This window comes from Lepisosteus oculatus, chromosome 13 (genome assembly GCF_040954835.1).
Source record: "Lepisosteus oculatus isolate fLepOcu1 chromosome 13, fLepOcu1.hap2, whole genome shotgun sequence".
In the NCBI taxonomy this organism is placed as follows: domain Eukaryota; kingdom Metazoa; phylum Chordata; class Actinopteri; order Semionotiformes; family Lepisosteidae; genus Lepisosteus; species Lepisosteus oculatus.
This window is the reverse complement of record NC_090708.1, coordinates 565,576-589,339: the sequence shown is the minus strand read 5'-3', so window position 1 is coordinate 589,339 and position 23,764 is coordinate 565,576. Positions and strand designations below refer to the sequence as shown.

General features: G+C 43.8%; 3 protein-coding genes, 1 long non-coding RNA gene and 5 other non-coding genes across 9 annotated transcripts; 2 read left to right on the top strand and 7 right to left on the bottom strand.

The window, feature by feature from the left end:
- Window positions 1-776: 776 nt before the first annotated feature.
- Window positions 777-7,346, bottom strand: eif4a2 (eukaryotic translation initiation factor 4A2). The gene is made up of 11 exons (XM_006637394.3): window positions 7,238-7,346; window positions 6,293-6,350; window positions 6,072-6,204; window positions 5,469-5,608; window positions 4,746-4,914; window positions 4,458-4,567; window positions 3,731-3,874; window positions 2,577-2,714; window positions 2,273-2,362; window positions 1,792-1,871; window positions 777-1,560 (listed from the first exon to the last, which is right to left on the bottom strand). The coding sequence occupies exons 1-11, from the start codon at window positions 7,264-7,266 to the stop codon at window positions 1,416-1,418; spliced, it is 1,236 nt and encodes a 411-aa protein (XP_006637457.1). The 5' UTR covers window positions 7,267-7,346; the 3' UTR covers window positions 777-1,415.
- On the bottom strand, window positions 2,792-2,974 carry LOC138242299 (small nucleolar RNA SNORA81). The gene has a single exon (XR_011191507.1). It is a non-coding gene; the product is annotated as a small nucleolar RNA SNORA81 (small nucleolar RNA).
- Window positions 3,941-4,115, bottom strand: LOC138242300 (small nucleolar RNA SNORA81). The gene has a single exon (XR_011191508.1). It is a non-coding gene; the product is annotated as a small nucleolar RNA SNORA81 (small nucleolar RNA).
- LOC138242291 (small nucleolar RNA SNORA63) lies at window positions 5,004-5,131 on the bottom strand. Its single transcript, XR_011191499.1, has one exon. It is a non-coding gene; the product is annotated as a small nucleolar RNA SNORA63 (small nucleolar RNA).
- Window positions 5,962-6,031, bottom strand: LOC138242302 (small nucleolar RNA SNORD2). The gene has a single exon (XR_011191510.1). It is a non-coding gene; the product is annotated as a small nucleolar RNA SNORD2 (small nucleolar RNA).
- Window positions 6,575-6,646, bottom strand: LOC138242303 (small nucleolar RNA SNORD2). Its single transcript, XR_011191511.1, has one exon. It is a non-coding gene; the product is annotated as a small nucleolar RNA SNORD2 (small nucleolar RNA).
- Window positions 7,347-7,433: 87 nt separating the features above from the next.
- LOC107079088 (uncharacterized) lies at window positions 7,434-9,048 on the top strand. The gene is made up of 2 exons (XR_001480073.2): window positions 7,434-7,717; window positions 8,426-9,048. It is a non-coding gene; the product is annotated as an uncharacterized lncRNA (long non-coding RNA).
- kng1 (kininogen 1) lies at window positions 9,042-13,972 on the bottom strand. Its single transcript, XM_015360846.2, has 7 exons — window positions 13,670-13,972; window positions 12,560-12,679; window positions 12,384-12,468; window positions 11,622-11,794; window positions 11,077-11,187; window positions 10,409-10,501; window positions 9,042-10,012 (listed from the first exon to the last, which is right to left on the bottom strand). Exons 1-7 carry the CDS (start codon window positions 13,865-13,867, stop codon window positions 9,278-9,280), a joined length of 1,515 nt encoding a protein of 504 aa, XP_015216332.2. The 5' UTR covers window positions 13,868-13,972; the 3' UTR covers window positions 9,042-9,277.
- A 3,186-nt stretch (window positions 13,973-17,158) lies between these two features.
- lamp3 (lysosomal associated membrane protein 3) lies at window positions 17,159-23,007 on the top strand. Its single transcript, XM_015360702.2, has 7 exons — window positions 17,159-17,412; window positions 17,949-18,295; window positions 19,207-19,326; window positions 20,817-20,889; window positions 21,038-21,214; window positions 21,685-22,847; window positions 22,942-23,007. The coding sequence occupies exons 1-6, from the start codon at window positions 17,379-17,381 to the stop codon at window positions 21,822-21,824; spliced, it is 891 nt and encodes a 296-aa protein (XP_015216188.2). The 5' UTR covers window positions 17,159-17,378; the 3' UTR covers window positions 21,825-22,847; window positions 22,942-23,007.
- The last annotated feature ends 757 nt before the right edge of the window (window positions 23,008-23,764 follow it).

Sequence of the window (23,764 nt, the reverse complement as noted above, 5' to 3'; positions counted from 1 at the left end):
TTTGTTAAGGGTACTCTTCACCACTTATAGTTAAAATCAAAGTTATTCCAAGAGAATGGGTTGGCAATAATGAAATCAATTCTGAATCCTAAAACACCCATTTATCTTGGGAGCTTGTTTCCATGCATCAATCTGAGCCAATGTGGCTATAAACCTTACCCTTCATTTCATGCCACTCCCATTAAGGATACTGAACAGTGAAGTTCACATCACCTCTCCAAAAACTAAATACCCTTTCTGCAAACCTAGCACTTAGCTGGAACTACAGAAGCAAGAACAAGGCTTTCAATTGAAGCTTTAATTGGTTGTGCAGCAACAGAATTGCCAAAATAAAATCTAGTTATGCCTTTTGTATACATTGACATGCAAAAAAAAAACTTTACTTAGCAATGTAAAGTCCATTTAAGCTATTGAAATGAAACTTAAATGCAGTTTAAGACCATAGTTTAATTCATACTCTTATATTCAATGCAGATGTAATACCATTAAGAATGCTAAAGCACAGATGTAAGTTAGCGAACAGCAGTGCTTCGCAACATTCAGGAATGCAAGTTCCTAATGTCAATACAAGAAAAACATTGAATCAAGACAAACACTGAAAATCCCTAAGTACCACCGTGTTGCAGGACTTAATGGAAGTGGCATTGACTTAAAGATACAAGTACTGCAATTTCAAATTCATTTAGTTGACCCACAGCTAGATTTAAAAATTTAGAATTTAAGGGAGGAAAAAGATCCCATGGTGGTCTTGAAAGCTAGAAAACAAAGAACACACATAACCACATATTCCTCTTTATTTCAAAATGGGGTCTTTCAACAATTTGGCCTTCATGATTAAAACAAAATTAAAAGGTCAGGAAAGCGAATTTTAAACGGCCCACATTAAAGGAGGAAGAGCTCAAACAAGTTGAGATGTTACAAATGAATAGACCGTAAGTGATTAAATAGTTTATTCAATAAATACATCTCCACAAAATGAACTAAAAGTGCTTTGACAATTTAGAAGGCCATCCCCACTGACCCAAACTTCACAATAACTGCAAATATGTTAATTTCACATAATTGGCAGACTTAATACAGCACTTATATCTTTTAGTCCATAAGTAAATTATTAAATGATAGAGAACATCTAACACACACAACTTTATTAAACTAGGAAAAAAAAACCTAATAAAGAAAAAATTTAAAGACCCCATGTCTTTATGTCCCACCCCAGCAGTCTAACTCTGAAGAGTAAGCCTAAGGCTATCCTCACAAGAGTTCACGACAAATGTCGCTTCACTTTTCAAAAATCTGGATTTCTGATCCGTTTTCAGCATTGAGACAAGATTCAATATTTTCCAATAAAATAAGCACAATGCACGCGTTTATTCAACAACAGCGAGCACCGCATAAGATCAATCTCATCCCAGGGTTTAAATCAGATCAGCCACATTCATCGGCATCTCCTCAACAGTAGTATTGTAAAAAGTCTCAATATCCCGAAGAATCCGCTTGTCTTCTTCAGTAACAAAGTTTATAGCAACTCCTTTTCTGCCAAAACGGCCACCACGACCAATTCTGCAAAGAGCGAAAGAAAACGGGTCAGTTACAGGTCTGATTTAACCAGCAAAGACACGATTCACTCTTAAGACTACAATCTGAAATAAAATTATACAATAAAGTTATAGCTTTAATGAATTAGTTTGAACATTACGCTCAACAGTTTCAACATGCACCACGTACCAGAAAAGCTCAAGTTATAGACTAGAGTGGGGAATACCCCAGGATTTCATTTCAACTGTCACTCACCTGTGTATGTAGTTTTCCCGATTAGTGGGTAGATCATAGTTGATGACTAGAGACACCTGTTGTACATCAATGCCACGAGCCTTAAAAACAAAACACTTCACTTAGACCTCTTCTAGTAATTTTCTAACAAAGGAGAATTACTGAAATCTGGATTTTAGGAGAATTTCCACTTTGGGTTTTTACAGCTGAATGACATCCTTCTAAAAGGCAAACTAGCTACACCATGTAAATTTTCACAAAACTTCATGGTTCTATAATCTTTATGTTGGATAGCCTTCTATTTAACAACTTCCTCAAAAGCAGAATTCTTCTAGTCCCATTTTCTTCCAAATGGAAATACTCCAGCTCTACAATGTATTTAACAGGTACTGAAATGCTTTCACATGCAAATGTTGGAGAGCACTGTAGTGTTTGAAACTTAACTGATGACTTAAAAGATGCAAAACCAACATCTTAAGATAAAGAAGTAACAGGTACTCACCAGCAAATCAGTTGTGATCAGAACACGACTAGATCCAGATCTAAACTCTCTCATGATCACATCTCGCTCCTTCTGGTCCATATCTCCATGCTGCAAGTACATACACAAGATGAAGATAACAATCCCTCTTTAACCCGCCACACAACAGAACACATTATACATGTGCAGTGTGCAAAAGTCAAAGGTCCAAAAGAGCATTTAATCACTGCCTGTTTTGTTGTGCTAAAGGGGACAGCAAGAAATGTGCAGGACATTGACAAGTACTGCACTGCTACCCTGAGCAGAACAGGAAATCTGATCTCACCAGAGCAGAAACTGTGAAATCCCTGGCATGCATCTTTTCTGTCAACCAGTCAACCTTCCTTCTTGTATTCAAAAAAATGACAGCCTGAGTGATTGTCAGAGTCTCGTACAAGTCACACAGCGTGTCCAACTTCCACTCCTGCAAGAGAGGGGAAATCCCAAAGTAAAAACCTGATTTTATTTGTATAGCAAAAAAAAAGACAAGCTCTAAATCCAAAGTGTTGCACAGAATCTTAAGACAGAGGACACCGGACATTAAGAAAGAGGTCCATCCTAGTCTCATTCCAATGCTGTGCACTTGCTCTCCTTCTTGGATGTACTCATGCTGGCATTATCACAAGAGCCAAACCAAAGAGGCTTGAGTCTCACAATTTCAGCACTGTGCTTTTACTAGAAGGAACGAAAAATAATTAAAACCCCATCCCCAGAAAATAATAATTGATAATTGCTTACACTTCTATAGCACTTTTCTGGACACTCCACTCAAAACACTTTACAGGTAATGGGGACTCCCCTCCACCACCACCACATGCAGCATCCACATGGATGATGCGACGGCAACCATAGTGCGCCAGAACACTCACCACACATCAGCTATCAGTGGGGAGGAGAACAGAGTAATGTAGCCAATTCATAGATGGGGATTAAGAGCCCATGATTGGTAAGGGCCAATGGGAAATTTGGCCAGGACTCCGGGGTTACACCCCTACTCTTTTCGAGAAACGCCCTGGGATTTTTAATGACCACAGAGAGTCAGGACCTCGGTTTTACGTCTCATCCGAAGGATGGCGCCTGTTTACAGTATAGTGTCCCCGTCACTATTCTGGGGCATTAGGGCCCACATGGACCGCAGGGTGAGCGCCCCCTGCTGGCCCCACTAACACCTCTTCCATCAGCAACCTTAGTATTTTCCCAGGAGGTCCCCCATCCAGGTACTGACCAGGCTCACACCTGCATAGCTTCAGTGGGTTGTGAGTTGCAGGGTGATATGGCTGCTGGCTAACTTGCAAGGAATGTTATCACTTTAATAATAATAATAGCTTACACTTATATAGCACTTTTCTGGACATTCCACTCAAAGCGCTTTGGGGACTCCCCTCCACAACCACCACTTTACATAGCACAACGCAGTGCAGTCTGTAGTATAACACCCACCTCTCTTTCTACATTGATGTAGAACTGCTTGATACCTTCTAAGGTAAGCTCTTCTTTCTTCACGAGGATACGGATTGGGTCACGCATGAATTTTTTGGTCACCTCCAACACATCAGCTGGCATGGTAGCCGAGAGAAGCACGACCTGTAAAATGTCACATTATTGCCATAACCGCTTTCTTAGAATCGAGTCTCCAAACAAGCAAGCAAGGAATGTAGCACTGGACCTTGAGAACATGGACACTGGACATTAAGAAAGAGGTCCAACCAAGTCTCTTTTGCAGTACAGTGCAAATACTCTTCTTCCCGTTTATACTCTGCTAGCATTACTGTCAAATCCATTAAATGGATTTCACAGTTTTAGCACAGTTCTTTTGTAAGGAAGACTTCCACATAAAAGTGGAATACGCCAGATGAACCAAAGTCTTCACCTACTGTTCCCAAACTATCCCACCTCCAACAGAGGTATTCCAAAAATACTGGAACTACAATTATGGCCAATATGCCCACAAGGAAAACCATTTCTGAATAATCATGTTTCCAAGTGTGCAAATGGCATAACTTTTCTGGGGGGATCAAACATGGAACAGTATCCATGGCTCTTGTGAAGACTGTCAGAAAAGCACCAGCATAAAAGTGCTATAATTTGTCTTCCATACTTATTAAATGCAGTTCTTTGTGAATTTGTGTCACCCAGTTTACTGAAAGAACACTAAAAGAACACTCACTTGGATGTTTGTGCTCAACTTCTGGAAAATTTCATAGATTTGATCCTTGAATCCCCGACTCAACATCTCATCAGCTTCATCCAAAACAAACATCTTGATCCACTTAGGAGCTGTTTAACCAAAGAACATTTTAGTTCAAGGTCACTCCCCTTTAAATATTTCTATTTATGTGCAAGATACTGCAGTGATAATGTTTTAAAATAATAGTTCTCTCCTCTAGAGCGCAGTTCCAAACACTAGCTCACCACCTCTTCCCTGCAAGAGAGCCCATCAAGGGCAGATACTTACACAGGTACCTCCTGTTCAGCATGTCGAACACCCGCCCAGGGGTGCCCACAACAATGTGGGGGGCTTCCGCCTGCAGCTTCTGCATCTCATTCCTCACATTCGTGCCCCCAATGCAGGCGTGGCATGTGGCACCCATGTAGTCACCCAAAGCCAGGATTACTTTCTGAATCTGACAGAAAACCAAGAATCCCGTGTCAGAACTACAGGACAACAACACTAAATATGTACGTTAACACAAAATGCAAAAGCAGAATGACAGTGTTCGTGACCAAGCGTCCCTGCCAGTCAACAAGACAGGACAGTCAGGGATAGTATGAAACGAGTTTCTTTCTGCAGGGGGAACGACAATAGAGCACTTCACAGCTGTATTGTAACTTATCCTGCAAAACAATTAGAATTTTTACATTAACTTTCACATTAAGAAATGAAGAGTCCTGAACAGTACCAATAGGCTGAACAAAAAATAGTTCAGGTGTGTAGCTGCATCAGCATGCACAGGCCACAAAGGAACAAGTAATAGGTTTATTCCCTGCTGAAACAAGAAGCACGTTTCGGAAGGCTCTACAGCCAAAACGCTGTGCTTTCTTTCTTCTCAGCATGGAATAAACCTATTACCTGTTCCCAAAGAAAAATTAGTACCTCTTCTTTTGGAAGACCATCCAAACATGCTGCCTTGGTTTACTGTGCCACATTGTATTCTCTCAGTCCTCAGGTGCGGCATACCTGTTGAGCCAGCTCTCTGGTTGGAGCCAGGACCAGAGCCTGCGTCTCCTTCTGGTCAATCTCCAGCTGCTGCAGGATGGAGATGGCAAAGGTGGCCGTCTTGCCAGTTCCTGACTGGGCCTGAGCAATGACATCATAGCCTGAAAAAGACAAGGCAATAAGCTTTGATCAACTTTTGTAGAACATTTTAAGGGTACAATTTAATATTTATCTAGTAACAAAAGTTACAAGTTCATCAGCACCAACTTGCTGAGGATTTGAATTTCACCTACTAGCTGATATGCCAGTTCTGATGGTGCTAAAACCCTAGGGGGCTCACTTTTAGTGTCCCTCGTGAGCACTGTGCTTATTAGAGGGGCACTCATACCATAGCTCCCCACACTTCCACAAAGGCACCTGAACTCCCCCTTGCTTTAAAAGTGTGATTTAAACCTATCTGGTATTTCTGAATCTCATACAATCTCTTAAGAAGTTTCAACCAGTGTCTTGGTCAGAGTGATCAGTAAGAAGTGTTATCTCCATTCCAGGTCAGTCCCGAAAGATGGAATACCATCATTTCACTCCTCCCAGCAATATGCAGAAGTGACACACTGGACATTTTACCTTTAATGCAAGGAATGATTGCTCGCTGCTGAATGGCAGATGGCTTTTCAAAACCATAGGCATAAATACCACGGAGGAGCGTTTCTTTTAAGTTCATGTCATCAAAGTTGTCCACAATTTCATTCCAGTTGCTCTGTAGGAAGAGGCAGACATGATAAGCCCACGTGTGCCAAGTCGTACACCCGAAACGAGCCGCTCCTACACGCCGCTCGGACTCTCACCTCGATGACACCATCAGGCTCCATTCCTTCCGGGCCGCCATGGTCTCTGTCTCTAGAGCTGCGAAAACCAAGAGGGTGGAAGCGAAACGTCAGCGAATTCCAGCAACTCGGTCCAGGCAGACTGCGAACTTTCAACCCGGGATTCCGTTTCGCCCAGGCCTTGCTAAGCAGACACAGGGGCTCGACTCGGGCCCTGTACGGCAAGAAGTGGTGCGGGCACCCCCCAAGGCGAGCCCACCGGGGGCCCCCACCCCGGCCACGTGGAATGGACGGCTCGGACGGCAGTGATCAGCAGCAAAAAGGGTGTCTCCATTACTGGTCAGTCCCGAAAGATGGTAGGCCATCACCTCACTGCGTCCGAGCGTCTCCCACCCGTTACTCCACTGTACCGCCGTCGAGCCCGCGGCGTAAGCAGCCGGGCAGGGCGGGAGCGGGGAACACGACTCCATTACAGAAGTGCTCATCGGCGGACCGGCGGAGGCTCACGGCCCCAGGCTACCGGCAGGCACAAGGCGCTCCCGCCCAGTAGCACGCCGAGGGCCCGGAGCCAGAGATCGCCGTGGGCTCCCCTCCACACGGAGGGGGAGAGAAAAAAAAATCACGGCCTAGCCCGAAACTGGGTGGGCAGCTCGCCGAGCGCCCCCCTCTCGCCCTCGCTAAACCCACACAAGCCCGACAGCGCACAAAAAAAGCCTACAGCTCGGTGTTCCGGCTGCACAGCCGCCGGACACGATTACACGAAACATATTTCCCACAACCCGACAGGCGTTTCCAGAGCCCCAGTTCGGCACGGGCGCCTCTCCATCTAGTACGCGAAAAACGTTCCAAGACGAAGGAACCGCTACACCTCGGCATACCGAGAAGCAGCACGAACACGAAATAATAAAAGATGGTTATATTTTAATATCAGACCGGCTGGTTCTGTTTTTTCTTGTCGATTTTTACCTGTTATAATCCGCAGAACCGCCTGACATGATCCGGCCGAAGCTTCAGCGCTCAACTGAAAAGGAGGAGGCATTCACCCGCTCATCTTTTTATCTAGCCGGACCCCAGCTTCCGGCAAGGGGGAAACCCCCCGACAAACACCCACCTCTCACTCCCGAAGCCCCATAATAAATACACAGAGAACAGAAATGCGTGTACGTTCCTATGATGCGTTGTGAATATAAGGTAATATTTTTTTTAACAAAATGCATTTCGGACTATATAACTCAGCGGAAGGATATTGCAGTAAAAGAAAAGGGCTATGCGGCTCACTACGGGGTCTCCCGAAAGCCCCTGCATATGAGGACACCGGAAGTTCCGTCCACAGTTCTGGGACACTGCTTTCCCATTGGCTGCATTCCAGGAAGTGAAGTGTCATGGGTCTCGCCGCTAGTAGTCGTAAGTGGGCCAGCGGTGTACCAGGTGTTTTCCAGAAACTAGGTAATTTACAGGGGCACAGGGAAAGTTTCAAACTTTTTGTATTATTTGTGTGTTATTATGTGTATACAAGCAAAATCAACCTTGAAGTTAAACGCAACTAGAAAATAAAACAAAACAATGCTGATCACACGTCCGAATAATTATTTGAAAAGTACAGTAATAGTTAATGGAGGTCTCCAGTTTTTAAATTCTAGCTCTGCGACTTGATCGGAATAGTTAGATTACAGAATTACCTTGAATTTTAACCAGGGTATTCAGCCGATACACACGATGCCTCGGGGCCTGCAGGCTCATTAGCGAGCCTTTCGCCCTCCTGTGAGTAGGCGGTGGATTAAAATTGGTGGTGTTTGAAAAAGAGAGTTGGATCTGGCCTGGCGCTCTCGTCTCTGAGGTTTTGGATTAAAGGGCCTCCAGTCCCACAGCTGGTGTCTCTGTCGTATGGTCGTACACCCAAACGCCCCGAAGGCAAAAGCCTGCGCTGCCAGTGGCACCTCTGCCAGCAGCTGTGAACTACTGTATATATATTTACAAACAAGTAATATGCTGAAAGGGGAAGAAAGAAAGCACAACGTTTCGGCTGTGGAGCCTTTTACGTGTTCCTTTGCAGCCTACGCATGCTGACCTAGCTACCCACTGGAACTATATATATTATGTATATAATCAAGGGAAACAGTTAAGTGTGTTTTTATTTTGTACTTTTTATCAAAGTGTCGGGGCGGTGAGAGGGAGAATGGGATCGCGGGAGTCGAGCTGCTGCCGCCCGGGATCGAGAGGAGCCAGCTGAGGTGTCCTGGGCCTGTGGTGAGGACGCACCCTGGCCGTCTCCTGCGCACGGCCAGGCTCGCTGGAGGGAGTAGGTCTCTCAGGGAATCCCCCAGGAGCAGCTGGAGACTGTTGCTAGGGAAAAAGGGGTCTAGTCTGCCCTGCCCTGCGCAGCCTGTTAGCACTGCAGCCCTTCACCAGGAATAAGCAGATGATGATGATGTTTTTTATCAATAATTACTATACTAAAGGGAACAGAACCTTTAAATCGCAGGAGACCTCTCATTTGTAACTGTTATTATGTTGTTTAAGTTTTCACTCTCCAGAGTGAAGGGAAACCTTTCTTCAGTGCTTTTCTAGTTTACAATGTTTTTAAATATCATAACAGTCATATAAATTAATAATAATAATAATAATACATTAAAGATGTTTTTAACTATTTTGATTAAAGCTCAAAAGCACAGGTCTTTCAAAACACACTGAAAATAATGTCAAAGTGTGAAATGAAAAGCTTTTGTTTTGTGTGGATTTTAGAGTTCCTTTAGAAATAAAGGACAACAACTTTGGTATTTACTGTGTATTTTAATAACTTTCAAACACTGGTAAATTACATCCACCATAGCCAAATAAGAGTGAAATAGCAGTACGTCATAAAATATAGTCCTGGGCACGGGTCTTCTTTTCCTTTATGTTTCTGGGATGATTTAGTACTGCATCATAAACGTAGGAAAGCATTTAATTGTATGCACAGTACCTACTGTACATCAGGGTCTAGTGACAGAAGCCTCTGGGACTTATTTAGGGCAACAAGTCCAGGTCGTCGAAGCTGGAGGGGGGATTTAGAGGAGGCGATGTGGGGTTCGTCTGGGGGGGCTCTTGCTTCCATGGCTTGGAGGGGCAGTGGAAGGACGGAGTCTCACGCAGGGGGAACCCCAGCGAGATTGCAGGACCAGTCGTCGGAGCCGTTGGATTCGTTGGAATGGGAGCTGACCCCAGTGGAACACCACCTGCCTCCGTTAAGTCCTGACCGATCACCGGTCCTGGGCCAGAGCCCTGCGTAGCACTTTCGACCACCAGCACAGGGGACTCTGCTGTGGCCAGGACAGGGGGTTTTCCTGTAGCTTCCGAAGACTCTTCAGAAGACACATCAGGATCTTGCAGCAGGAACGGTGGAAATTCCTCTTGATGTCCGTATCCGTGTCCCTGTCCCTGTCCCTGTCCCTGTCCCTGTCCCTGTCCGTGTCCCTGTCCGTGTCCCTGTCCCTGTCCGTGTCCCTGTCCGTGTCCCTTTCCCTGTCCCTGTCCGTGTCCCTGTCCGTGTCCCTGTCCACGGCTGTGACTCTGTCCAGGACCCTGTACATGGCCTGGGCTGTGTCCACGCCCGGAGTGAAGCCCACGATCCAGGCGTATCATGGGCACATCCTGCTGCATGAGACGCCCTGGGAGAGGCTGTGCTACAGGCCGGGCACCGTCTATAGCCACAGCTGCAGTTCGGAAAGGAGACCAGCCAGGGGGCCTCCTGGCGAAGGTGTTCTATAAAAAATAGAAAGTTCACAAGCTATGCTGAGAATGTTTCTCATCATTCAGCAACTTAATCACCAAGTGGGATTTAAAAATTGCTAGTGTTGCACAGGAATCATATTGAGCACTAGTTTTCACAAAGAATATCTAAAAATTAGCATGAATGAACAAACAATAAAGCAAGACAGATTCTAAAAAGCACGATTTAACTATTACACGTGACCTCGGCAAAAAGTTTAAGAAAAAATGTTACACACGACTTTCCCAGGGGCTTGTTTTTTATTCTAGCTGTGCTACAAATTCAGCCGCTTTGCTGTTTTTGTCATGAGATGTATGTAAAGGTGGCTGTAAAAAGCATCACTAAAACCGCTTCATCATCTTCCCCAGATAATAAATGTAAATGCTTACAGGTACATGCACTTGGGGTCCACAGGTCACAGTTGGGTCAGTTGTTTGCCTCCAAGGTGCAACAACAACGGAAGAATTGCACTGGGCGAAAACCTGAGGGCAGACGAGAAAGGGCAGAGGTTACAGGTGGAGAGACAGGCTCACAAGCTGACCTGTTACATTGAGCTGCTGTAGAACCTCTTACACGTTTTTCAATCATGCACCTCCCTTCACTGCTACCGCCCGGACTCGGTAAGGGAGTCATGACATCTGATGCCAGCTCTGGGTGGGTTGTGGGCGGGGCTTTGCTGAAACTGTCAGATCGTTATGAGCACTCTGAATAAGAGCCCTGTTTATGCAGTGAGCGAGCACATGCTGCAGGGCCTGAAAGGACATTAACTGTAGTCATTGATGGCAAAAAACATACTGTGACCACGACGATCTGGATGTGACCACGATTTTCAATGCTAATGGACCAGATGATCTAACTGTGTAGAGATTAATTTAGAAAATTCAACCAATAATTCAATTCATTCTACCGAAACACCTGTTTAAGGTCTTAGTTCCATTACAATACATTAGTTTTTAACATATGTGTTTCATAATGTGTTCTTTTGCATAAAATAAAGATAGCGCTAACTTTGCATATTTGGTTAACTGAGACATGCACACTGGGCCATGTCACTTACGTTTCTGTCTTCGTCAGGGTGACAGTCACTTGTTATGTTCACCACTTCGGATTTGGAGCAGTTGCTGAGGCGAATTTCGAAATCAATGTTATACAAGATCCCACTGACCACCTAAAGAATTGAAAGGAAGCATTGAGGGAGTCACCCTGAGCAACAGGCAACGTGCAGATCAGAGGCAGCTGTCCGGACGATCACAAGAAGTCCAGCTTTAGTCTGCATCATGAGAGAGCGAGGCCTGGGCTCAGAGAGTCAGCGAGTACAGAGAAAAGAGCTGTTGCAGCATGTGGCCTGTGTTTCAGAATGGCTATGGAGGTCACAGGAGGCCCGATTTCACTTTGGCTCTAGAGAGGGTCAAAGGAGTGTGTCTGGGAAATTCTAAACTGGAATTTTATTGTTGTAGCTGCTGTTAAAATAATAAGTGAAAGGAACATGAATCAATAGCATAACATCCTAGACTCCTGTGCCCTTGATACTGTGAGACATAGACTAGCAATCTGTAACGTGTAGTTGTATTGTTCATGAGCTTCAACAGGGTGGAGACCAACCTGTGAAACAGCCTTGGTCACTGCGGACACGATGAAGTGGTGTGAAGAATTGTCCTGGGCGTTCAGTTTCTCCATCGCTAACTGCAGTATTTCTGTCACTGAGTCGCTGTTGGAGTCTATTTCATGAGGGCACCCAGCACACAGATAAAATTCAGGAACAATATTCGGTTCGACTGAAAAAAACAGAGGATTCAAACTGATTTTTTTGGTCTCATTTAATTATCTCAAAACATACTTGAACTAGAAACCTTTGTCAACTAATTTACAAAATAACGGAGACATTGTGAACGTTATAATATCAGAAACTCAGCAACATTGCAAGGAATTATGCTCGATCAATGTATCAATTGCATCTCTTCTTTATATTTCCAATTGGCAGTAATTACTTGCAATACCTGCTGTCTGTTGTTGGCATCAATTAGTCGTCATATCTTCTCCCGTTCATTTTTAGTTATGATACTTTCAAGGTCTTGAAGGGCAATCTTTCAAAATGTATTTTGGAGGGAAATAAACCTTTTTTATTGGTAAACGTTTCTTCAGCTGGAAGCAGAACGATGACTTTAAATAATATTAAAGTCCAGCTGTAATAGATTAGTAAACCACTCTGACACTGCTGACAATATTACCCTAAGCTTCACAGGGCAACTCGTCTGTGAGCAGTGACTCAGCTGACACCCAGCCAAAGATCCTTAACTGACTGTAATGCCCCCATTGTGTGACTTAATTATTATTCAATTGATTAATCAATTGATTCAGTCTTACCAGAGGCAACGCATTCCACTGACGTAACATCCTGCGATTTTTCCTGATGATTTATTACAACTGTAGCAGTGCATGGCCAGGGGGCCTGGGAAATGGAAATTAAAAAAAAATTAAAACAAAGTTCTGCTGGAACATTCTTCCTCAACCACAGAAGCTCACTGCAGGAGCTGACTTACCCTCAGCTGGCTGTTTGCCACATAGTCGCATTGTTTCCAGACTTTGTCGCTCCCCACAGGGCAGTCAGACTCTTTGACCAGAAAGAGCAGCGAGATCTCTGTCCCCGTGTCACTCACCTCCTGGGCACAAGCAGGAGAGAGACCGTTTAACCCTCACAATGCGGGCGCCCAGAGAAATTCAACAGTCACTCACAGCTCAATGCCCTAATTTACTAATTCAAACTATCTGACAATAAAATCAGAGTCTTACAAGAATGCTGGATTTGTCAGGCTTTTAACATCGTGTTCCCACCTCTGACTTCACCAGGGTGTTATTGTGAAGGACCTGGACCTGTAGTATTAGTATAATGGATCCATTTCAGTGGATTTCTGGGCTGTGGGTATCACAGTCTAACTTTTGCAGGGCCAGTAATATCATTTGATAACTCAAGCCTCCATTTTCAGGATCATGGATTTTGTAAAGAAGTTTGAGAACATACAGTAGGAGAGTTTCACAAAGTAGTAACTGAACAACTTTCTCCAGCTAAACGCTTTCATAAAGCAATAGTACACATAATAAGAAAGCCTTTTGACAAAAAACAAAGTCATTGGGGTTTTACTGTATGATAATTCTGTCCTTTAGAAGTAGCCGAGAGCACTGTTCAGCTGCTGTCAACACAGCAGCCTACTTGTAATACTTCAGCCTATTTCTGCAGTGACCCACTATGCCTTCCCCTAAATCGTTTTCTAGATGTCTCTATATAATCTCTGCTGACTTTCCTGTCTTTCTCACACCCGAAGAAAGCTCCACAGCTGACATGTTCTGTTTCTTTTCTTTTCAGCATGGAATAAACCTTTACTTGTTCAGCATGGAATAAACCTACGCATGCTGACGCAGCTACCTGCTTGAACTGTGAGATATTTCATTTCCCACCACTGATACACTTCAAAAGCCCACCAGACAGTTAGACAGATGAACACACAAACAGAAACACAGCGGAAACTGACTTTTCATATGAAACCACCTAGAATTCTGCTTTGAAGCATGTTAACAAAATGCACAGAGTTCAAACTCTGTTCAAACTGACATCCCCAGCAGTGTATCACAAAGAGACAAAAACGTCTACTTACTTTCCAGGCTTCACTGATTTGGAAGAGTGCAAGCTGGTTGCCCCCGGTAAGGTTCTTATTATATTCTAAAATGGCATGATCCACAGCTAGCTCAACCTCTTTGTCATCACAGAAAGCTTGAATCTTTTCGGAACGAGCCCCTTTAAGACAAATCAGTAAAGAGACTGAAAAAATTGCTAAAAGCTTGATATTTAACATTGTGAAAGCACATGAGCAGTGGAAGGGTTTCACAGCAGTGTGGACAGAGAGGTACCCAGTGCAAGTCCTCTCCAAACTCAGACTCCCATTTCAGAGATGCCTGACTGATAATTACAGTATATATAACCCCTGGTACTGCAAATACAGCCCACTCATCCAAACAAACCTGTTCAAATAAGATGTCCCAACCTGGTCAATGCAGATATCGGACAGCGATTGGCCAGGGCAGAATGCAAATGTTTGCTTATTAGTGCTCCTCGGTCACTCAAGGCTTGCAAACTTTAAAAATCAATATTTTGGTTTCAAAAGTCAGGGATTTACAAAGATAGTGCTGTCCCAGCTACAGGTATGTCACCTGTTTTAAGAATTTTTCCCTTCTAGAAAGATACAGACAGCTGAGCAGCGTAGGCCCCAGTTCTCCCCCTGACCCTGTATGGGACAAAGAGATTAGAAAATGGATGGGTGGACGATGCAGACATGCTTTCACATGTGCAGCGTTTTGTTTGTTTACTATAATTGGTTACAAAGCCGTTTAAACAATAATTTTAAGAACATGAGAAAGGTTACCAGCAGGAGGAGGCCATTCCACCTGTCCAGCTCACATGGTTACTAGCACCTCGTTGATCTAACAATCTGTTCCAGAAAGAGAAGCCTGGGTATCACTGCCATCGCCATGGCTGAGTGGCCTGTTACACACTCCCACAACCCTTTGTGTGAATAAGTGCCTCATGCTCTCTGTTTCAAAAGCACTTCCTCTTAACTTCCATTTGAGTCCCCTGAGTCATGTTGCACTGGTCATTCTGGAAGAGTCCCCTGTGCGCCGCAGACGACTTGTCTGCCTGTGCTTCTGTCCTTTCAACCGAAAAGCTGAGGGTGTAGATGGGTTACCTCATCGCCAACACGGGGGCTCTCTTAAACACATGTAACCACTTGGACTCACAGTACAAGACCCCAGAAGTAGTGCATCAAGTCAGCGGTGTAAATGATGTTTTCCCGAAAGCTTTGCAAATTGGCTTGGCCATCGCAGTCCACAAATGTTCCAGTTAAGGCAAGACTTCTGCTGGAATGGATGTCTATTATTAATTCTGTCATTCATAGATTTTGCTTGAGTAAGCACATTGATCTTTCCAGAGTACAGAGCTGCTCTGACAGTCCTGAACTGAAGAAATGTTTATCTGTCCAGATACTCTGGACCCTGTTCCCTCGTTTGCTTGTAGTATCTGGCTCACCTGCGGCAGAACCCGGATCTGTTCTGGATACTGGGATATAACTGTCCAGTAGGTCATACACCTCGTGTCTCATCTAACACTCAAGTGTTGTCACATACTGTAACTACAGGAACCTGCCAGTCAAAGGCTAGTTTTCTAATTAGACTTAAAAAAAACAATGTTACTTTTATCTTTTATTTTACTCATTATTGAAGACATTTCCTTCAAGGGTTTGAATATCAGTGTGTACCACTGAATAACATGACCTTTAAAAAAATAAGATAAAAATAGGCTATACTAAGATATTTTTGTAATAATACTTAAATAACTGTTGGCCTTTCTCAATTAACGTTCATTCTCCATTTCTCCAAGTGAGGGGGGGGCAGAGTTAAATATTACTTCCTGGAGGGTGAATGCCAAATACATTATTCTGTTTGCTTTTGCTATTTTTTACCATCTTGTGTGTGTAGTTTTAGCAAAACCAGGACAGTACTGGCAATCACAAGGTTATAACAGCTTAATAAGCTCCTTTATTGTATGAAGCAGTTAAAGTGTAATGTATTGAAAGGAACTGTTCTAAGAGACATGGCAAATGCCTTTAATTAATTTGTTCAAATCCACACCTGTCGAAGATTGAGTGCCTTCTGCCCCTTATTTTTAATGTCAAGTACAATTTTGACTGTGCCAAACATTTACCTTTCTTATTGAGCAGCAGGGTTTTTCGACACGAGAAAAACAGACAAGAAGAGACTTTCTCTCATTCTTCTCATTTAGATATTATCTTTTATCTCATTAACCAAAGACTACCATTCAGTCATTTCTTAAGGAATTCCAGAGCCTCTCCCTGTGGAGACTCTGCCAGCCCAGTAGAGGCACTCACGATCTCGGGTTCGAGCCCAGCCAATGTCACTAGCGTCACTGAGGGTGGGGGGAGATGATGCCCAGCGGCACAGCGCCCCCTGTGGCATCTGTTAGTGGCACGTCTCTGCTCCAGTCAGCTCCGAACCTGCAGGACAGGCGACGTGTTTTAGCACAAGTGGCTGCAGGCAGGTGGGTCAGAGCAGTCTGCCTCCAGCTCCTCAGTCTCCCCTGAGACATGCCTGTTCCACACCACATGTGTGTGAAGGGACTGGAATTTGTAGTAGCTCATTTTCTAATCATTGCATATATTCTTAATATTGATTGAAGTAGTATTGATTCATACTAATATTGATTTGTTGTATATAGAAGAAAACAACCACAACGTTTCGGCTGTGGAGCCTTCTTCAGGCATGTACATTTCGGGTTTCTACACACCTGAAGAAGGCTCCACAGCTGAAACATTGTGTTTCTTTTTTTCTCTTCCCACCAGGAATTAACCTTCACTTGTTCCTTTGCAGCCTGACGCAGCTCCCTACTTAATGTGTTGTCTGATTAATGTTTTTTGATTATTAATGTGTTATCATTATATCACTCTTATGTCCTGCAATACGTGTTTGTCCTTCTTCTGAGTTGCTCCTGCTTAGGCCTGGGGTTATATGAAAATTATATGAAAACTATATCATACCCATTCCTGTGCGAAGGCTCGGAAGATATTAGCTTGGCCTTGATGGAGCTACTTGGCAGGTAGCTGTATCAGAACATAGACATAAGGGCCTCATTAGAACCACTAGGAGGGAGGTAACTACCCATACAGGTTCAGATAAGGGACACCACGTTCTTCATCCCTGAGTCCCAGGGCTGCTGTAGTAACTTATTTGGTCTGAAGTTCCTGTCCTGGCCCCCGATCCTTACAAGTATAACAAGAACAATTGGTGAAATTTTCACCATAACCTTTGGTTTCAATTACTCTGTTGGTCTTGAATTAGTCCTTTGGGTTGAGTCTGTCATCTTAAATTTCCTGAAAATACTCCTACTTCTACTACATCTACCCAACCAGTAGGACTCCTACAGATACAATGTGCTCTGATCATTACTAATCCTGTGACTGCAGGGTGGGGACCAGTAGGGGGATTGTTAAGCTGCGAAAAAATTAAAAAAGGCTCCTGCTCATTGCCACCTTGCAACTAACTGATCTGACTCATTCTTCTTTCGCCACTAGTGACGCCACTACTTCTCTGCAGAACTACTGCCACTCGTAGTAACATTATCGCAAGAGCAACATTCAGGCAACCAGCTCCTTGAAACATCTGCGCTCCTCCTTCAGCACCACTTCCTAATTTTACTGTGAACCTTTCTCATAGCATCAAAGGCAGCACCTCTGCACCCTGCGCCCTGCGGGATCAAGGGCACGAGGAGATTCCAGGTGCTGGCCAGAGGTTGCAATGGAGCCTCTGCTGCATGTCTTCATTATAGTGGGTGAGTCTGCAGGGGCTGCGCTGTTCAGGCACCTTTCCTTCATTCTGCTGCATTGCTTGATTAGTACGGGGCATTTGAAAAGCAATGGCAAATTACACTCGGATCCACCACTTCCGATTTACAGCTGTTTGTGATTACCGGGATACATAGAACTTTCTACACTGTGCTGGTGTTGCCATTTTACAAAGTTACAAAGATATGTTTAAAAGGAATTGATATTTTTTACTTCACAGTGTGCTGCTGATTGTGGAATATTTCTGGACATACCTAGACTTTGTTTTACCCTGCTTTATAATTAACTGTCAAAAGATAATGTTCTTTTACATATAAAAATATTGATACTTTAGTTTAAGATTCCTTGGTTTCCATGTATTTTATGCATGCTTAGAAGTTTTTGTCACTTGGAGTACCATGAGAATTCAATGCTGTGCAGTTTGATTCAGAATGATAAGCTGCAGTAAAGAGACTGTTAATATCATGAAGACCTCTGCTCAGTCTTGTGTCATTTCGTGTAAAAGCTCTCTGTTTCTCCTCAGCTGTATGTGCAGCACATGCTTGTGGATTCACACAGCAAGGAGACGTGCGGTCAGATACAGGCCCTCTCCCCGCCCCCAGGCCAGCGGCAGGAAGTCGGCCCCCCTCGGAGGCTGCAGCCTCGGGGAGCCACACAGCTACTCGCTCGGCCGAGCAGGAAACGCCTCCAGCAGCCGGGCATCCCCCCGTCTCCAGCCAGAGCCCCGTACCCCCCCTCTCCTCCGCGGGAGCCACTCTCAGCCCCCGCCCAGCCGCACCCCTGACAGGCGACTACACCGTCACCGACAGCAAGCACCAAGTGTGCATTAAGGCACGCCTGGGAGCACAGTTCATGGTGAAAAAGAACAAGGTCTGCTGGGTGTTTCTCCTGCTATAGAGTTATATTCTCCTGATGTAGAGTAATGCTGCTATAGAGCTATACATCCCCATTACAGAGCTATATACTCCTACTGTAGAGCTATACACCCCTGCTATAAAGTTATATACTCCTACTGTAGAGCTATACTCCCCTGCTGTAGAGCTATATACTCCTTCTGTAGAGCTATACTCCCCTGCTGTAGAGCTGTATACTCTATGTACAGAGAGAAGTCAAAATGTAGCATGTCTGGAATCAAACTAACTACCCAACCAAATACAGTATGCAACGACCATATCACTGTGCCACAGTCATCTACATAAATGGTTCTCAGACCCTTCCCTGGAGGGACCAAGTCTTACAGGTTTGCATTCCAGCACCTATCTTTGTCTTAATCAGAGCAGTTTACAGGTCGTCCAGCTCTACTGGTACTGGTTACTTGAAGAGACCTGCAGTGCCGAATGCTGACCTCTGGAACTGGATTAAGAAATCCTAGATTTAGAGAGACCCCTGAGGGAGACAAAATTCATGGTGGACAGAAGTGCTCGGTCAGAATATTCTCTTTGATGCCGTAGCAGGGCAGCCTGCGGTACTTCCCTTAAAGACGCGACGCTCTTGGGGAGACTGCCTGACCAGTGTGCACACAGGAGTGCATTGCTGTGCACACAGGGGCCTATTAGAGAGTCACCTCCAGCCACAGAACACAACTCCTCTGTCTGGGAGGATGGAAGGAGAGATGATGGTGGAGAACCCTCATATTTCTAAAGTGTATAATAAATACACCCTTTTATACTATTTTGACAACACTATGGACAAACACAATTGTTTTGATTGAGTTATGGTTCTAATATTCAGCTGTGCCAATTATAATGCCAATTTCTTACACACAGTTCCTTGTTCCACAGAAAACTGCCTATTTTAACATCAGCCCCACCTCCACACAAGCACAAGGACAATGTGGGCAAAGCACAGCCTGGCTCTTACTGAGCTTTAGTGAGGGCTTCGTTAATTTCACATTTGTCAAGGTAGGTGTTACCTTTATACCATTTGCAAACAGTGTGTTATTAAGTTTCGTCATGCTTATACTTGATGCCAAAAAGCTCACGATAAGAATCTGAGATTCTTGCCTGATGCAACACCAAAAGGATGCTCTGATAGTCTGAGGGTCTCTCTGAGCTCCTTGATGGTGAGAAGTGTTAGGTTCCAGGGCTGTCTTGCAGACTCACTTGCATGTAGGGTTTCTGGTCAGAGTGACTCATGATCAAATTTGCGGTCTTTGAGATAGGTGAGAACAGAGGCTGTGGGTAAATAATAAACGGTTTCCCATCTGCTATCTGTGTGAAAGTGCGATTGAACTGGATTATCTTGATAATTGTGTGCTAATACACCCCAGTTTCCCTGCACTATCCTCCCAGCTTACCTGTACTATATGCAAGACTCTAGTAACCCCTTAGAAATGTGTACCATGGTAAATCATGGTTTTATTATACTGTGGTTAGTAAAGCACGGTTAAAATGTTAAATCCACATGAGAACAATGAAGACAAGAGAAGTTAAATCAAGAGAATCAGAATTTAGACTAAGACTAAATTGTACAGAATCAAATTAATGTAAATATGCAAAATAAAGGGAATTCTGAACAGCTAAAGAACTATGCATATGTGATTATATAAAAATGAAGTATATAGATTTTGGATTGTTCACGACCGGCAGTCCTACATTCAAGATCAACTGACTATTGCATAAGAAACCTCATCAGTAAGAGCTGATCAGGCGCTGGTGATGAAGTGATTTAGCTTCTTTCAAAACCTGAAACTGAAAAGAGAAAAGCACAGAAAGGAGCCGATATGCCTCACTTTGAGAGAACAACGCCTTCATGGCATCAGTGTCTGAGGAGCTGGACTGATTCAGCGCAGTCTCACCAGCTAGCAATTTCTAACCAGCCAAGCTGGTCCCAGGAGACTCCACAATTGGGGACAGCACTAGGCATGGCTCTTTTTGGGAAGAGCTGAGTGTGATGGTCTGGGCATGACTAACTTGTCAGCAGAGAGCTCCACTTACAGTGACGGATACTAGCTGACTGTATGGCGCTTCACTGATCATATCCTGGGACGCCACTCACTGACTGGATCCCAGCTGAACATTTAAAGCTCAAAGACCTACAGGAGGAATGAGATGGAAAGGGACAGAAACCCACCAGACAGCATCTGCAAGGTTAAGCAGTGCAGATGTGCAGCTCGTATTGCTCCTGTTGGTGGAGCCTAGTAATTTCACAGCAGACCCCCAGCTGATAAGACACACTGACCTGGATAGTGATTTTTACCACTACAAAAAAGATTGTAATTTTCCTGATAACACTGGGAATTTATTGTGATTATCGGTTCTTCCTGGTGCTCAGTGTATTATGAGAGCTTTTTTCATTGTAAAACTTGTAACATTTTTTTTCTGTAGGGTTTGCAACCTGTTTTCTTAATTACTTGGATATATGAAATGAAATAGTCTGTGGTTTCTTGCAGGAAGGAAGTATTTCTTATGTTGATGAAATAAGAGCCAGTCTGCACCCAACAGCTACTTGTGTTTCATGCACAAGTGAGTATTTCTATTTAAAGATTTAGGAAAATAGAAAAACAATAGCAAAATCGCAAGATTACAATTGTTATGCAAATTAAGTAAGGAAATTCACTTTTCTTCAGTTTTTGGTTTTAAATACTCTTGTAAATTCACTGTAAACTGTCAGTTCCAGGTGAGGAATACACTGGTAAAATTGTCAATGTGAAGCTATTTAAAACCGCAGATGGACATGCCTATACATGCAACAGTCAGTATGAAGTCTTTCTAGCCGAGAATCTCAGCCTGAGGATTGTCAACACTCAGATGCAGGCATTTAACATCACTAATGGGAGATTTGAACAAGGTAGGTCACACACTCTTTATTCTGTATTCACTCAAGCTCTTTTAAGTTTTTCATTTAGTTCAAAGCCTGCCTTCCTTCCAAGAGGTGAAAAAAAACAATTACAAGAAAAGATGTATCTCAAAGCTCATTCTATTTTCATTGCGATGTCAAGAGAACAGTTTCTCAGTGCCATCGGTCTGTTGGAGTAACCTCCAGGAGACCCGCCAGCAGTGGAGTCAAGTCCCCATCAGAGGCGAATCACTGTGATTGTGCTGATTCTGCTGCTCCAGCTGTTGGCTGAAAGCATATCTCAAGCCCCCTGTACCCCCCACTTCACAGTGATGCCTTTTCAGCAACACCCACGGGTACTGTAGTAACACATACACCCCCAGCCCTGGGAAAAGGATCCATGTTAGTGCTTTTGAGCCATGCCACTGCTCTTGTACAAGGTGCAAGCTCTGTTGATTGACAGGCTGCTCTTCTGCTTCCAGAGGAAGAGTGCTCCGCTGACTGGAAAAGAAGAACGATTCCCATCATCTTGGTGGCCACTGTGGTTGGGCTGAGCCTGATTGTCATTCTGTCCTGCTTGATTATTCGGGAACATGACCGAGGGCGCTATGAAAGGATTTAATATATACTATCCAAAATTCTTAATATTCCAAAAAGGCTAAAGACATAATATATGAAATTGTAAACTTACTTTTTTAATTTGATTTCCATTCTTCTAATAGGCACTCTAACTGCCTACCTGTGCTATTACCACTGAGTTTGAACTTGAACTTTATTGCCATATGTAACCTGTACATGTACTGGTACAATGGAATTCTTACTTACAGAAAGTCTCTTGATTGTAAAAAGTGTAAAAACACAAAGTGCAGACAGTGCATCAAGACAATATACAAACAAACAGTAGACAATGTACAAGCAAAAAAGTAAACAGTTTGAATGTAAACAATGCAGACATGTAAACAATGACTAGAGATGTGCAATAAATAAGAAATCATAATAAGGTAGATGGTGTAGGTGTGGTCCGTGGGGCATGGCCAAATGTGTTCTCCAATCGCACTGCTTGTGGGTAGAAGCTGTTGAAAAACCTGGTGGCAAGTGTCCGTATGCTCTTATATCTCTTGCCTGAGGGCAGTGGGGAGAAGAGCTCATGCCCGGGGTGGTGACTGTCCTCTGTGATGGCCGGAAATCTGCCACGGCAGCGGTCCTCATAGAGCTGTTTAACCGATGATCTTCTGGGCCACATTCACCATTCTCTGCAGTGCCTTTCTCTCTCGAGAAGAGGTGTTGCCGTACCACATGGTGATCCCGTTGGTGAGAACGCTCTCAATGGTGCAGCAGTAGAAGTTCACCAGTACAGGTACTGGCATCCCCCATCGCTTGAGGCACCTCAAGAAATCAGGGTGCTGCTAAGCCTTCTTCATGATACCTTCATGATGTTCACAGTCCAGGTTAGATCTTGAGAGATGTGAATTCCCAAACACCTAAAGCTGGTGACTGTTTCCACTTCTGTTCCATCAATAGTGAGTGGGCTGTGAGTGTGTGGCCTGTGTCTCCGCACATCCACTATTACCTCTTTTGTTTTATTCTCGTTCAGGTCCAGGTTATTGCTATGACACCACCCTAGCAGCTGTACGACTTCATCTCTGTAAGTGGACTCATCATCATCTCTGATCAGTCCTATTATACTGGTGTCATCTGCAAACTTAATGATGCGGTTGTTGCTGTGTCTTGCTGTGCAGTTGTGAGTGAACAGGGAGTACAACCTTGGACTCAGACAGCAGCCTTGTGGGGTTCCAGTGCTCAGGGTGAGTGGTTTTGATGTTTTATTACCTATCCACACCACCTGTGGTCTCTCGATTAGGAAGTCCAGCAGCCAGATGCAGACGGAGTTGCACAGACCTAATCCCCTGAGCTTTGTCACCAGTTGACTGGGTATGATGGAATTGAATGCTGAACTACAGTCCCTGACTAGCACCTGTCATCTAGATTCTGGGACAGCTGGTGAACTAGTCAAGTTTGTGGATGAAACAAATTAGGAGATTTAGTGAATGCAGTGAAATTCAAAAAGATTTAGATAAAAATCACAAGTGCCAACACCTGGTTAACATTTAATAACATTACCAGAAAACGTTTAATGAAGACAAGCGAGGTTTTGCATGCGAGTCGTAAAAACAAACCATTAAATACAAAATGAGAAACTGAGCTAGAAGTAACTTCTTATGAAAAAGAATTGGGTGTTTATGTTGACACATCAATTACATCTTCTGATGTGCAGAGGAAATAAAGAGGTAAACAAAATGTTAGGCTATACAGTCAAAAGAGAAGGGTTACTATCAAGGGGTTATCTTAAGATTGTGCAATGCAGTAGTTGGGGCTTATTTGGAAGATTGCATAAAAGTTCAATCACTGTATCATAGGCACAATGTTAGTGCTCTGGATTCAGTACAGAGAAGACAAACCAGATACATTCAAGGTTTAAGAGAATGTCCTACACTGACAAGCTGGAGGAACTGGACCTTTTCTTCTTGAACAGAGGAGACTATGAGGGGAACCAACACCATT